The following is a 15,829-nucleotide window of genomic DNA, read 5'->3' as shown; positions in this document are numbered from 1 at the left end:
CCAGATGTCCTAGGGTGAGGCAGTACCCAAGGGAGGGGTTTTTCCCTTCTTGGGGCAATGGGAAAGAGACTTGTAAAGGTGGGACTAGGAAGAGAGGAAGGAGTGGGGGCTGTGACTGGGATGTGAACTGAGTTTAAAAAATGATTTTACTTTATGTGTACGTTTGTCTGTATGCAACCATATGTAATGTGCATCCCTGGCTCCCGAGAAGGGCAGACGAGAGCCTTCCGGACTTCCTGGAATTGGAGTTGCAGACAGTTGTGAGCCACAATGTATGCTGGTGCTGGAAACCAAACTCAGACCCTCTACAATAGCAGCAAGTGCTCTTAACTGCTAAGCCATCTCTCCAACACCTATGATGATGATGATGATGACGATGACGATGACCACGGCGGTGGCAGGGTCTGGCCTAGGATTTGCTATATAGCCTAGAACTCAGAGATTCACCTGCCTTTGCCTCCTGAATGCTGAGATTAAAGGTATACACCACCATATCAGCTCATTTTATAGCCTTTGTTTTCTTTCTTGTTTTCTTTCATTCTTTCTTTCCTTTAAAAAATTTATGTATATACATGCCGAATGCTGCCCCCTTCTCCTGGTAACTTGCCACAGGGTTCCTCCACCATCTTCCTCATCTCTGAGAGGGTGCCTCTCCCATACACCCTTACCTTGGTGTATCAAGTCTCTGTAGGATTAGGCATATCTTGAGGCAAGAAAAGGCAGCCCTCTACTGCATATGTACTGGGAAGCCATGGCTCAACCATTAAAGGCTGGACTCACAACCAAAAATATAGCTTTTCTTTCTTACAGTTCTTTATACTTCCCCAAAGCACTGCATGGCAGATCAATAGCAAAATGGACCATGTGGGCAAAATAAATCATTTTCAGTTTGGAAGAACTATGTAATCCATAACCCTTCAAGGTGGGAGACTTACAGGCCGCAGCTTGCCATACGAGGTGTCAGGAGTCTGTCTTGAGGCCTGTGAGAATCCTGGTGACTCAGCATGAAGGCAGTTTTCTGAGGGAGAGAATCCAAGAGGTTATGATGGGATAGTAAAGATGCCAGTGTAGAAGTAAGTGGTGAGGGGCAGCTGCCCAGAACTCTTACCATTGGCTGAAGGAGACCGGGGGAAGAACTGGGAGCTCCTCTTATCTGGACTGGGGTAAGGGCTGCTGGGAGGCTGGTCATACAGAGGCAGTGGAGGCAGGGATGTGTGAGGCTTGGGGGATGGAGAGACCTGCAGCAAAGGAGGCAGAGTTACTAGGTGGCCTCCTCAAGAGGAGAGCTTGGCTACTTTGCTGCCCAGCATGCCTTCCTTTTCTTTGGCACTTACTTATAACTAACTGTTGAGGGCCGTCAGCCTCACAAAAGCTTCAATTTTGTGTTGTACTACATTATTCTACTGACTGTATCTTAGACCATTTCCAAGTCAACCCTTCTCTGGGGTTCTCTATTAGGCAATTCAGTTAAATCTGTGAGAACAAATGGTGTCTGTGTGTGAAGTCAAGTCATTGGTTGAGTTTCTGATTTCTAGGTTTTCTACATGTCAGACTAAGCAGACACAATCACACGCCTTATCCTTCCATCTGCTAGGCCTGCTGGAGCAAGAGGACAAATTAAACCAACAGTTTCCGGTAAAAATCACCCTTAGCTGTGGTAGGGACACTGAGCCCCCTAGAGCTCTGGCAGACCCTGGGAGAGACAGAGGTTCTCATGAGGTAAGGCAGTCTGGTTAAGGGTTATACTGTGGAATCTGGCTGGAGACAATACATCCTCTCCCTGGCTTCTTTCTCTCCAGCAAAATCATCTCTCCAATGTCCTATGAAACTTAGTATTTTATTGAATTCAGAGAAAGCAGTGTGGGAAAGAGAATGAGATGTAAGACGTTCACTTTCTACAAGGTCCTGAGAAGCCTCCAGTTTTCTAAACTCAGTTGGGTAAACACTTGGCTACTAAGGAGTAGAGCAAAGGTGAAGCTCTTCAGTCTTGTGCCTTCTCACACCTGAATATCTCTTGTCCATGGAGTGTCGCCATTCTCAGAGGCTGAGAGCTCTTCCACTAGCACCGATGGGAAAACACCAATTCGGCCACTGAATTCCCCTTCCCAGAAGCCATCATCATCTTGGTTCTCTTTGTTCACAATGCGGATAATTGCTCCCTCGGGAAAGGACAACTCATCATCTGTCTGGCCCTCATAATCATAAAGTGCTTTCACAAAACAGACTGGAAGCAAGAGAAAGACAAACTGGTAAGAGACAGATAGATGTACTGCTTTTGTCCTTGATTTTGAGAGAAGGTATTCTCTGTAGCCCAGGCTGGTCTCAAACTTGCAATAATCCTCCTGCTTCAAACTCCCAACTACTAGGTGTACTCAGAATGTGTCTTAGCAAGATGGGCTGACTCCATAACCACCCTTGCTTTATGACAACTAGTGAGCATCACACAGGACAGGGTAAGTTGTAAGTTATTATTCACTGAAATTATCTTTATGCCTCTGCTTTTCAGGACTAGATATCAAATATAGGAAAACACAGGACATAAAGTGCTTTTAAACCCACTGTAGGCTAATTTTCAGTTACGAGTTTAGGTAAAAAACATGACCAGATCAAGTGTCTTATTTTAGTCTTTACCACTAGCATCTCCATTCAGGCTGCCTGAAACAAGTTCTGCTTCTGTGGAATTGCTGGACGTGTGTGACCGACTGTCCAAAGCAGCCAGAGACTGTAGCATGCTCAGTAGGCTGTTTGAGGTGGGAAACTGTAGGTATTTTTCTGGCACATAACCCACTTGGCCAACTTTATTTCGAGCCTGGGTAAAAGACAAGGAAAAAAAAACAGGTTTGTATAAAGAATTTGGACAGAGCATACCAAGAACCAAATCAAATGCCTGAAACATCACAAGAAGGGGTGATATGAGCAAAGGAATTATACCTTTACCCAGTCTTCCATATCTCCATCTTCAATCACTTCTAACACCTCATGTTCCTCAATGGTCAACTCATCTGGTTGAGAAGCCTGCAATGTAGGATGGCCATGAACAAAATCAAAAAGGTTAGATAAAGAGCAGATGTGAGCTGGTTATAACAAAAGCCAGGGATCAAAATATTGAAATGATTTTGAGAAACAAAATTTCAGTGTTGTAAAACTATCATAATGAGGTGAAGTTTTACTTCAGAAAACTAAACAAAATAAAACTGCAACAGAAACTGGATCCTCAAGAGGTAATCAGGTTCAGTGAGCAGAGCACTGTTCTGAAGCAGAGGGCCTGGATGTTGGCTCCAGCTCGCTATCTGCCGTAAGTTATTCAGCGTGATGCCTCCATTTATTCCAAATGCCAACCTTGCCATTCTCCAAAGAATGGCAGTCAATGTGACAAGTAAAAGCACAGAACCAAGATGACCTGGGAGGCGTGAGTAACAGGGAAGGCACTGATGGACGTGCATGCAGTGGAGCGCAGACACTATGTACATGGATTGCATGTTGCCCAGCGCTCTTCTGGAACCACTGAAAAGTTATGGCCAAAAGAAGAAAGCTATGAGCAAGCCAATGACTGAGGCTAGGTTTTGCTCCATCTTGATGGGGAGACCGGGCTGATCAACATGGAGAGTTCTCCAATAGCTGTAGTTGCTTTTCTGTCTCAGTTGGCACCTGCCACAATGTTTTCTTTTGAGACACAGAACTTGGAGGAAACTCAGATGCTCCAGAGGGAACTCCAGAGAGAGAGCCTCCACCAAGGCTTCCTGAGGGGTCTTGTCTGACACCTGTGACATTCATCTTCTAGTTCTCTAGCAAAAAGCCTTCAAAGCTTCCCCACTACCACACCAGGCCTTATCATTCTTCAAATCTCAAGTATAAAATACCTCTAAATTGTGCCAACAAAAGAAAATAAAGTAAGTCACTTCTTTTTGGACATATGGTCTCATGTTGCCCAAGCTGACCTCAATCTTGCTATGTAGCTGAGGACCTTGAAGAGCATGAATTTCTGACCCTCTTGCATTCACTTACTGAATGCCAGGATCACGGTGTGCTGCACCACAACTGGTGCTGATACTGAGTCACTTCCTGAGAAGGATTTCCCATTTCATTAAAACTCAGATTATGGATGATGTCACAGCTTTCTGACACAAAACAGGACTGAAGGTGAATGACCATTTATAATACTCTAATGACAGATTTTAATAAATAGAAAACTATTCTTCATATTTTCTTCAGTGGAATTTTCTTGTTACTCTGAAACAACATTGTGTGCCAGATAGGGTAACATATGCCTTAATTTCAGGCTGAGACAAGAAGAGGAGTTCCAGGATAGCCTGGGCTACAAAAGGACATCCTTTTCAAAAGAACACAAAACTATACACAAAGATACAAACAAACAAAACCACTAGTAAATACATTAGCAAAAGCACCTTTGAAATGAAGTCACTTTCCTAAGTACATGGCAAGACTTAGTAACAATACAACCAGGCTTGAGTGTGTATGAAGGCAGGGGAGGGGAAGAGGAAGGGGGCAGAGAACCTTTATTATTATTTTTACTTATTTTTTTATCTTTTGGTGTTTTTGACACAGGGTTTCTCTGTGTATATACATGGTTGTTCTGTAACTTGCTCTGTAGACCTGAGTTCACGCTGGCCTTGAACTCACAGAGATCTGGTCGCCTCTGCCTCCTGAGTGCTGGGATTAAAGGTGTGCACCACTGCCATGAGGCTCAGGGCACCTTTAAACATACTGTTGTCCTGTGACAGACTATGGAGGTTCACATCTAGCTCCGCAGCAGTGGGCCAATAGAAGCAAGCACTCGAGTGGTGGTGTAAGATCTACAGGGAGTGGGTGGGCCCTGTGGGCCTCTGAAAGCCTTGAGCCAACATACTCTTTCCTGTTCTCTGAACACACAGTGCTCTTCCTTGCCTCTGTTTCCTCCCTTTGTCCTCTGTCTGCCAGCTCTCCTCTGTCTTTCAGATGAGTAGGTCTGATAGCTTTGAGTGTTAAGTTCAGCTTCAGTCTATTTCTATGGACAATAACCATAGGGTGTTGTTGAGGGACTGGAAAGATGACTCAGCTGTTAGAGCACTGGTTGCTCTTGAGAGAACATGGGTTTAATTCCCAGGGAAGCTTCCAACTGTCTGTAGTTCCAGCTCCAGGAGTTCTGACACTTTCACACAGCTACACATATAGGCAAAAAGTCAATGCACATTCAAAAAAGTTTAGAAAAATCTTTAAAAAAGAGAGAGAGAAAGATATTTTTGATCTATGGTTTGAACTTCTCATCCTACGTTACTCAAAAGTAGAATATAGGGTCCATTAAGGGCCTTTTTGGTCAATGCCACAATCCTATCAAGAACAAAACAATAAAAAAAACAAAACAAAACCACAAACAACAACAAAACCCACTGCTGGTAAATAGAGGTGTTCACATAAAGTTTGTTAAATGAAAGGGACATTTGATAATCTTTTCCTTATAGGGTTACAGAAGAGGTTAGGAATGGGCAAATCAACAGCGGCTCTTAGTACTACTTGTGATTTGCGGCACAGCTCATGTTTTCCCATAACAGTCATCATGAGAAGCCTCTTGCTTCTTCCCTTTTACTTCCCTAAGACTTCTGTATCTCTCTGATACAGACTTCCATGCCTGGCACTCCAGCTAGTAATTCATTCCTGTGGGTTTCCTTTTAGAATGACTTAAAGCAGGGCTATGTTTCTCACTTCTGTCATCCCAACTATAGACAGCAAATAGTTATTAAGTGCCTATTAAATATACAGTCTTAAACCCTGTCCTTCAAGTCTGAATACCCAGTAAGCCAGACATCCATTCCACTTATCTTTACATTTCTGCATTTTGCTTTCCGGGTTTAAAAAGTCATGCTTATTCATTGTAGAAATTGAAGAATGTGCACAGAGATTGTGGAGACACTATACAATTTGGTATTCTTTCTTTGTATTTACATTAATAACAAGTTTTGTTTGTTTTGTTTTCTCTGAGGTCGGTTCTTACTATGTAGCTCTGGTTGGCCTGGAACTCACAAAGATCTGCCTGTTTTAAGCATTAAAGATGTAAACCAACATATACTATCCTTTTAAAAAATTGTAGGTGAGTTTTGTCTACATGTATATCTGTGTGTTTTTGGTAATCAGGTCTCTTTTTCTATCATGTGCTTGATTCTGGGAATCAAGCACTAGCCCCAGAGATGGGGATTTGAGCCCAGAGTCTTGCTTGCTAGTGAAGTACTCTACTACTGAGCTAAATTTCTGATCCCTAAAGAGTTTTAGTCTGGTTTTCAGTAGGGAAATGACTGGGTTTATCAGCAGAAGAGACGGGGAAGAATGTGAGCTGTCTGAAATCAGGTGGAGGCTTAGGGCTCTATACTTAAGTATCACAAAGTTTGTTTCTGGAACTTTCAAGTAAATATAACAATAAGAAGTAACATCAGGAAATACTTTGAGCTTTATACTTTAAAAGACCTTTCCAAATGTCTCAAAAGATGCTTAAATTTTCAGATTATTTTTCTTTTCTTTTCTTTTTTTTTTTTTTTTTCAGAGCTGGGGATCGAACCCAGGGCCTTGCGCTTGCTAGGCAAGCGCTCTACCGCTGAGCTAAATCCCCAACCCCAGATTATTTTTAAAACAAGTTACATTAATAAAAGCCCTAACCCTTTAGAAAACATGATATATTACAAATTTAAATTTAACAAGTAGATGTCAAACTCAAATTCCCTGGAATGACTGCTGTTGAGTGTAGATGGGGCCAGCTTTCAGCACACAAGGGTGAGGTGGGTTATCAGTGTACAGCATTAACGTTTCTCTCTATACCATCCCCTATCATCTTTGGCACCATCCTCTACCATGGTGCCTTATTACACAGGACTCATTTGTTCATGCCTCCCTTGCGTCATTCATTTTCTGTGCCCAGGCATCGTCACAGGTGCTTAGAGTGATGTGTTATGGTGTATATCTGCCACTTAAAAGAAACCTTACCACAGAACTGACTCCAGGGATTTAGCATCATTTGCTTTGTTTATGTGGCCTGAAGAGCAGTGTAAAGCAGACAGAGCAGACCCTCAGTGAGTAGTGGCTCTATATTAGGCTGTGGAAGTCCCCTCCATGATGTTTGCAAGACACTGAAATCACTTAATACTGCGTTCTTCAGAACATATCACTGTTCAGCAATGCATGGTCAGCATATGTGACAGAAGACAATGGGTCAGAGTACACTTTTAGGAGTGACCTTAAGAGGTACCTTTTTCTTTTTTTAAAAAAGAAAGATTTAAAAAAAAATACAATTTATTTTAGTTTAATTATTTGTGTGGGTGTAAACGGCCCTGAGAGGCTAGAAGTCAGGAGTTGGAGTTACAAGTGGTTGTGAACTGCCGTATGTGGATGCTGGGAACTGAACTTGTGTCCTTTTTAAGGGCAAAAAGAGCTTCTAGCTGCTGAGCCATCTCTCCTGCAAGGGAGGTGCTTTTTAAGCTGAGCTCCAAGGGAGAGAAATAGGCAGCTGAGACTTGAGGAAATAAAGAGTTCTAGGCAGAAGGCGTTACCAGTACGAAGATGTTCAGGGGGCAGGAGTTGGGTGCTCCTAGAGTTTGAACTGCAGCCACTGCCTATTGTACTGATTTTTTCCTACAATTGCTCTTTATAAGACATTTTCCCTCTGGCCTTAATCTTGAGGGGCTTCCTAATAGAGGGTCTATGCCAAGCTGGCGTACGAACTGAAAGTTTATGAGATACAGGTTCTATGCTCAGTGCTTTGCTATGGAAGTGTTACTTAGTCTTCACAGTAAATACAGTTCCTATGATACAGGAAAACTAACAAAGAGACTCCCTAAAAAACGGGTTAACAGAGACCCAGTGTATGGTTGGGTAGCTCAGAGCAGCAAAGACAGGGTTTTAAGCAGAAAAGTCTGATGCAGAGACTAAATATTTTACCACCATGTCCTGTTGCTATCAACAGATGGCAGCTCTGTGCGAGCCAGCATAGTGTAAGCAGATGCAGTTCCATGAGTTCTCAGAGTTGTCATATCACTATCAGTGGATATAGGGGGAGATACAAACCTTATAGGAATAAACAACTTTGCAGGTGAGTGGATAATTTCTTAAGGTGCCAGAAGGGCTGGAGCTGCTGTCATCAAAAACATCCATGTTGTCTTCAAACTCTTCTCCTTCTTCTCTTTCAGCATCTGCATTAAGCTAGGAAAAATTAGAAGCCATTGGCTATTTTGCTTATTTCATAAAAATGGTAGAAAACAAACAAAAACTGAAATTGAGTTGTTTCAAATATTAGCTTAACCTCACATATTATAAAAGAGTAGAGAATTTTAAAAATCGAAAGTAAAATGCTGTGTCAGGTGTAGTACACACGCCTTTAATCCCTGCACGCAGGAGCTAGAGGCAGGCAAATCTTTGTGGATTGGTGGCCAGATGATCTGCAGAGTTTCATACCACTTGGGGGCTGCGTAGTGAGACTGTGTCTTTTAAAAAGAAGGAAAACATCAGTCTGGGAGGCTGGTGGTTTTGCAAAAGCACTTGCTGTGCCAACCTTGATGACCTGAGTCATCGCATGGGGGAAGGAAAGAGACAACTCCCACGGATTGTCTTCTTTGTCTTCTGACTTCCACATGCACACCATGGTGTACACACACACACACACATACACACACACACACACACACACACAGTAAAACACTTCAGTGATGCACACTTATAATTCAAGCATTTTGGAAGTGGGGGTTAAAATTCAAGGCTGGCTTTAGCTGGGTAGTAGATTCTGGACTAAGTGGCTCTATCACAAATAAGTCTTCTCAAATATACAAGAAGTAATTTATCGTTATCCTTTAACTTTTTGCTGTTAAATGCTGGCAAAAAAGCCTTCTTAACATTTTTAAATGCTAACATGAGGAAATATCAATGGTTGCTAGAAACACTTTACACATTTTTAGAAAATATATTGCCCAACATATAGCTTAAATTATGACCAACAGCAGATTTAAATATGATAAAGTGCTCTGTTACTGAATATTACCAGAACCACAGTGAAGGAGCTACAGTGCAGCTCCTTTGACAAGAGCACTTGCCTAATGTGCATTCAGACCTGGGTTCCATCCTTTACCCCCCCAAACCCAGGTGTGCTGGTGGTGCATGCTTGCAATTTCAGCACTCAGAAATTCAAGGTCATCTTTGGCCACATAGCGAGTCTGAAGCCAGCATGAGCTACAAGAGACCCTTACAATGAAGCCACAGATGATAGATCATGTCTGTAATACCAGCACTCAGGAGGCTGGGACAGGAGGACTGCTTTAAGTGTGATTTCAGTCTAGGCTACAGGGTGACACCTGTTAGCACATGCCTATAATCTCAGCACTTTGAAGACAAAGGCAGGAGGAGTATTCTTGGCTATATAGTAAGTTCAGGCCAATCTGGGCTACATGAACCCCTATATCAGTCAATCAATCAATCATTCAAAAAAAAAACACAGCCACCAAAAGAAACATAAGACAACAATGAACAACCCACTAAAGCCCACCCCAATGAGATACTACTCCGTATTTGTTAGTGTCTATTATTAAGGAAAAAAGAGCATGTATTGCTACATTCTTATACACTTTACACTGTATACAACCTTATATACTTGTAGTGGGAATGTAAATGGCACATCTGCTGTGAAAAACGGGATAATGTTTCTTTAATAAATTAAACATAGAAGTATTTAAAATTTTCCTTGGTATATATCTAAAAGAAATGAAAGCAAAGACTAGAACAGATGTTTGTAAACTACTGTTCACAGTAGCAATATTACAACAGCTAAAGTTCCACTGGTAGAAGAAAAGGTACATGAAACAGTACTCACAGATAATGGAATATTACTCAGCCTTAAAAAAGAAGGAATGCTGGCTGACACATGCTACTACATGGATGTACTTTAAAGACATTATACTAAGTAAAGTAAGCCATTACAAAAAGATAAACACCAACTCCATTTCTAAGAAGTATGAAGACTAGCCAAAGTCTTAGTAGTATAGCATTTGTTGGGACTAAAAGTGGCTCATGGGAGTTATTGTTTACTAGGTACAGAGTTTTACAGTTTTCATTTGGTTGTTTATTTGATACAAAGTATCACTGTTATCCCAGACTGACCTGAAATATATGTATCTCAGGCTGGTCTCAACTTAGAACTCTTTGCTTCTTCCTTCTGAACAATCAGATTACCCATAAGGTCACCATGGCCAGTGAAATTTTTCTTTTTTTTTTTAAAGATGTATTTTATTTTTAGCTCTGTGTGTGTGTGTGTGTGTGTGTGTGTGTGTGTGTGTGTGTGTGTGCCAGCATACATGTACACACATGCATGCGTATGCCAGAGGCATTAAGATACTAGCCACCCGTTGTGGTGCTGGGAAATGGGTCCTCTGCAAGAGCAGGACAAACATCTTTAACCACTGAGCCATCTCTCTGGTCCCTTTAACATATTTTATATATTCAGAAGACCTTTCTTTCATACTCTAGGGAAAGTTAGAGACATTTTACTATATTACACAAAACACTCAGACATTGATAAAAATGGGGTAGAACAAATTTCCAAAAATACATATGGAATGTTAACATGTGCTGTGCTTTGGTACTGGGAATCAGTCCAGAGCACTTTCTCTTGCCAGCATGGACTGATACTAACATCCATTTACCTCCTGTTTTTAGTTCATGTTTGATTCTCACGGAAAGGACTAGAAGGCTTTAGTGACAACAGGGGTGACTGTCAGATGCTTTGCATGGCTCTAGCAGCTTTTGAAAGCACGGTATCTTAGACTAATCTCTTCCTTTTCCTTCTTTATTGTTCTCATGGTTTCTTGACACAGCATTTCTAAAATCCCACTCTTCCTTACTCTCTTATCTTAAGGACTGCACTCTCAATCCTTCTTTCTCCAATCAAAACAATTCTTCTTAGCCATACTTCATTTTTCCTTTCTTAAATGTTGTAAAAGCTTTCTCTTCCTGCAAGGGCAGTAAGAGGAACCCTGTGGGAGTTTTTGTAGCAGCGTCTTTCTGCTACTTGACAGTTCAGCTCTGGGGTGCTCTCAGACAGGATGCAGTGCCTGACAGGTTGGATGTGAATACTGCTGTATGTGATCCTGGGCAAGTCATCTGGCTCCTAAACTTCAGTGACTTCAACTGTTATGAAGACAACTATTTTTCTAATGAAGACAGGTACTTTTTCACAGGGCTATCATAAGGTTAAAGACGGTAATGCATTTTAAACCCTGAATACTCACTTGGCAAATGGGAGGTACTTAGTATGTCATTAACTTTTGCTGGTTTTATGAGGCACAGAGAATCAGATGAAGAATTTGCCAACACTCAACACAGAGGAAAGCAGCTACTTGCAGAAATTTGATTAGCAGAACCTTTGAACTCTGCTTGGACAGAGAAGTGACTGCAGAGCACAGGACCTTACTCCAAGCATGGTCTGAGTAGACAATATATAAACTTCTGTTCAAAGCAAGATGGTACATTAGGGACCAGATTTGAATTTCATGCCAGAAACAATTTTAAAAAATTGGTTGTGGGCTTGTGAAGTGGCTGCATGGGTAAAGGTACTTGCCACCTCCTGCAAGTTGTCCTGCAGTAAGAATACGGAAGACACAGACACTTGACTTTCAAGTTTGCTTCTATTTGATCAACATGGCAGGCCCTACCCCCAATAAATAAAACATAATGACATTAAAAATATGGTCAAAATATATGAAAGTTTTCAAGACACAGGGCACCAAGTGATGAAGACAGCCGCCTGGGGAATGGGAACAATTTGCTCAACTTACTCTCAGAAAAAGCTTCCAGGCTAAGAACAGTTGTGTGTGCCATCTCAATACAGTGGAACAGGGAGTTCACGGGGGCCAATGTGGCAGTAACAAGGAGTCAGAACGAGATCCTGAGAAATTTGCAGAGGCCTCAAGTCTTCAGCTGAGTAGTTTATGTGTATGAACAGAGTAGCTGAAGCTAGAAACAGAACCACCTAGATTTCTAGAAGTCACACAGGTTTGGGAAAGGACTCATTTTCCCTAAAGCATGGTGTGTCAGGTGCGGCTCACAGAGCAGTGAGAATATGGAAGACACAGGCCATGCATTTGTAGAACACAACACTCAAGAGCAGTAAAATGTACACTCTTGATATATCACACACTGGGTCACAAAAGAAGTCTCAGTAAATTCCAAAGAACTGAAGTATGTTACTGATCTACAGCATAACTGAATTAGAAATCTAAAGTAGAAATATATCTGGAAAGCCTCCCCGAAGTTTCAAAAATTCAACAGCGGAAAGCCAGTCAGAAAGCATCTTGAACTGAATGGTAACACATTAGGAAAACCGCAAAGAACATAAAGGGGTAGATAGCAGGGATGTTTACCAAACGCCTCCATAAGAAAGGGGAAACGTCTAAAATCACTATCCCCAGCTTCTACCTGAAAAAAAAAATCATAGAAGAGCCAATTAAATACAAATTAGATGGGAGAAATAAAATAATTAAAATCTAAGCAGAAATTAATAAATCAGGAAGAAACAGGAAAAAAAGCCAATGAAACCAAAAGGTTGCTGACTGTGAAAACCATCTATTTAATGAACCTCCATCACAGCAGAATGATGGGGGTAGGTGGGGGTAGAGAAGAGGAGACAAAGCCATACAGGAATAAGTGGTAACTGACATCACTAAAAGTGCTCTAGATACTCAAAGAATAACTAAGAATGTTATAAAAAAACTTTATGCCAATAACATTGGTAAGTTGGATAGAACAGACGATTTTTTTTTTTTAAACAAGAAACCGCAAATCAAATTACCAAAAGTCTATTTAAAGGAGAACAGCCTCGGTGGCAGTTATCTGCAAACCCAGCAGAGGAAGGAAGAACAGTCAAGGTCAGCCTGGTTTATATAGTGAGATCTAGGCCAGTAAGGGCTAAAAATGGAGATCCTGTCTCGGAAAGTCAGCCTTTTCCCAGCACTTTTTACACTTTTAATTTTGAGACAGGGTTTCAATAAATTGCCCAGGCTGGCCTTGAGCTCACTGGCTACTCCAGATCTTGTGATTTTCCTGCCTCAGCCCTGCAGGTAGCTAAATTACAGACCTGGGTCCCCAGGATTAGTTTCTTAAAACATTAACTATACACCCACTATACAGCAAATGTTGGTAGTACTTACCCTACCCAAATTCAAGACTTACAAAATGACAGTGACAGTCCAGAACAATCCAAATGCCCATCCATGTAAGACAGCAAACACCCGCTGCTATACAACAGTAGTTCAGCAGTGAAAATAAACACACTGTCAGCACACAACACATGTGATCCTCAAAATCATCATGGAGTTCCACACAAAAGAGTTGATATGATTCTCTTATCTAAATTTCAGAGAACACACTAACCTAAAGCACAGAAATTAGACCAGGGGTTAACTGAGGAACAAAACGTGGACATGACTATGAAAAGAAGGAGGAAAGTTTGGAAGAGTATAAATACGTTTGTTACCGGAACTGCAATGCTTTCACTGGTGTCCACATATGTCAAAACATATCAGAATGTGAATGTCTTCAACTGTTAATAAAGCTGCTGACATAGCAAAAGCTTGGGAATTTGAATGTCAACTGCCCACAAGTACACAAAGATTTAAGACAAACCACTCATGGGACTGGGAAGAAAACATCCAATGGTGATTAAAAAAGCACTACACAATAAGTAAAATGATTAGAAGACAGAGAAGCCCACAGAGCAAGGGCATGTGGTCTGAGGGCTGCAGAGGCAGACACCTCTGGGTTCAGATGTCATCTCACCTTACTCACAAGCTGTAAGGAGATACTTAGGCCTCCAAGTCCCATCAACTCATCTGTAGTAAATACACCCAGAGTAACTATGCTTACTAACCAATTCTTCTCACACAGATAATGTACAAATGTGCCTGACATAACACTGGAGGCCTGCTCTTTCCTTTTAGTGACAATTTAAAATCAGCTGATAAAGCTAGAGGAAAATGCTCATCTGGACGGTGAGAGGAGTGCTCCTTGACTTGTTTTATGAGTAAGAAGCTGTCACAGGCACTTCAGTAATGTCACTATTTTCATTATCTTTGAGGCAGGGTCTAGTGTAGCTCAGGTTAGTCCCAAACTTACTATGTAGCTGAGAATGACCTAGAACTTCTGACTCTCTTCCCTATTATTTTTAATGAGTATTTGGGATTATAGGGGTATGCAACCACATTTGGTCTAGGTGATACTGGGGACTGAACCCAGGAGTTCATGCATATTAGCAAAGGCTCCAACAACCCAGCTGCATCTCCAGCACACTTTTAAAAGTTAGAAACTAACATTTGTATCCATGTAAGTCAAAGTGGATAAAACATTAAGTTTAGCTAGGTGGCTGTGGAGCACACTTTTAATCCCAGACGCTGAAGGATCTTTTTGAGTTTGAGGCCAGTCTTGTCTACAAAGCTATTTCCAGGATAGCTAAGACTATATAAAGAAACCTGGTGGGATTGCAAAGTGGTACAAGCAAGTGCTCTACCACTGAGCTAAATCCCCAACCCCTCTAGGCAGTTTTAAAACCCCAAGTTTCAGATCTGTGGTTGGTTGAATGCATGTATGTAAAATCGAGGATTATAAAATCAATTGTGTGTATTTCAGCCTCATGTTGCCTGGCCAGCTAGCTGTCAGTCTGAAGTGGTACAGCATTCTCTGAATCATTTCAATGTTATTTAAGACAAAGGTTAAATAAATACTATTTCCTTTAGCAGAATAACTGGTAAATCTTCCATGAAATATAATCTCTAAGTTGAAAGAGGGAATATACAGACTGGCTGGCTGTTCATAGTGGCCTTATCTGTGATAGGGCCCAGAAGCTGGAAATGATACAGATGCCCCACAATGGAAGAATGGACAAAGAAAATGTGGTTTATTTACATAACAGAATACTATTCAACTATTAAGAACTAGGACATCCTGAGTTTTGCAGGCAAATGGGTAGAACTAGAAAATATCATCCTGAGTGAGGTAACTCAGACCCAAAAGATATGAATGGTATGTACTCACTAATAAGTGGATATTAGCCAAAAAAGTACAGAATACCTAGGATACAGTCCACAGAACTCAAGAAGGTTAACAAGCTGAAGGGCCCAAGTGAGGATCCTTCAATCCCGTTTGGGAGGGAGAAGAAAGCAATCATGAGGGAGGGACGGAAGGAAGGAGGGACCTGGGTGGGTGACAGGAGGGAAAGGCGAAAAGGGGAAGATAATCAGGTATTGGGGGCAGGGGGTGCTAGATTGTACCAGAGACCTGGAAGGTGAGAGACATGTAGGACTCAAAGGGAGGGACCTTAGATGAAATGCCTAACAGTGGGGAGAGGGAACTCACAGAGTCCACCTCCAGTAGAAAGACTGGGCATCTAGTGGAGGGATGGTGTTGCCATCCCACATCCAAAAATTCTGACCCAGAATGGTTCCTGTCTAAAAGAACTGCAGGGACAAAAATGGAAAAGAGACTGAGCGAAAGGAGGTCCTGTGACTGGCCCAACTTGGGATCCATCTCAAGAGGAGGCTTCAAGGACTGACACTATTACTGATGCTGTGGTGTGATTACGGACAGGAGCCTAGCATGACTGCCCTCTGAGAGCCCAACAAACAGCTGATCCAGACAGATGCAGATACCCAATCAATGGACTGAAGTCAGGGACCTCTGTGGTTGAATTAGGGAAAGGCTGGAAGTTGAGGAGGAGGGCGACCCCATAAGAAGACCAGCAGTCTCACCTAACTTGGACTCCCAACATGTCTCAGACACTGAGCCACCAGCTAGGCAGCATACACTAGCAGGTACG

The 15,829-nt window shown here is 41.8% G+C and overlaps 1 protein-coding gene across 7 annotated transcripts in view; it reads right to left on the bottom strand.

Annotated features, from left to right (window-relative positions):
• Fchsd2 (FCH and double SH3 domains 2) overlaps positions 1 to 15,829 on the bottom strand; it is a 320,482-nt gene that overhangs the window by 8,895 nt on the left and 295,758 nt on the right. For all 7 annotated transcript variants that reach the window (XM_087558787.1, XM_087558816.1, XM_087558798.1 and 4 more), the window contains 6 exon segments: positions 8,047 to 8,181; positions 2,932 to 3,015; positions 2,632 to 2,809; positions 2,004 to 2,224; positions 1,109 to 1,238; positions 936 to 1,018 (listed from right to left, as the gene is read on the bottom strand). In XM_087558787.1, the coding sequence (XP_087414913.1) occupies positions 936 to 1,018; positions 1,109 to 1,238; positions 2,004 to 2,224; positions 2,632 to 2,809; positions 2,932 to 3,015; positions 8,047 to 8,181 (831 nt within the window).

Source organism: Rattus norvegicus, chromosome 1 (assembly GCF_021556685.1).
Source record: "Rattus norvegicus strain SHRSP/BbbUtx chromosome 1, alternate assembly SHRSP_T2T, whole genome shotgun sequence".
Taxonomy (NCBI): Eukaryota; Metazoa; Chordata; class Mammalia; order Rodentia; family Muridae; genus Rattus; species Rattus norvegicus.
The sequence above is the reverse complement of the archived record's forward strand: the minus strand, read 5'-3'. Positions and strand labels throughout refer to the sequence as shown.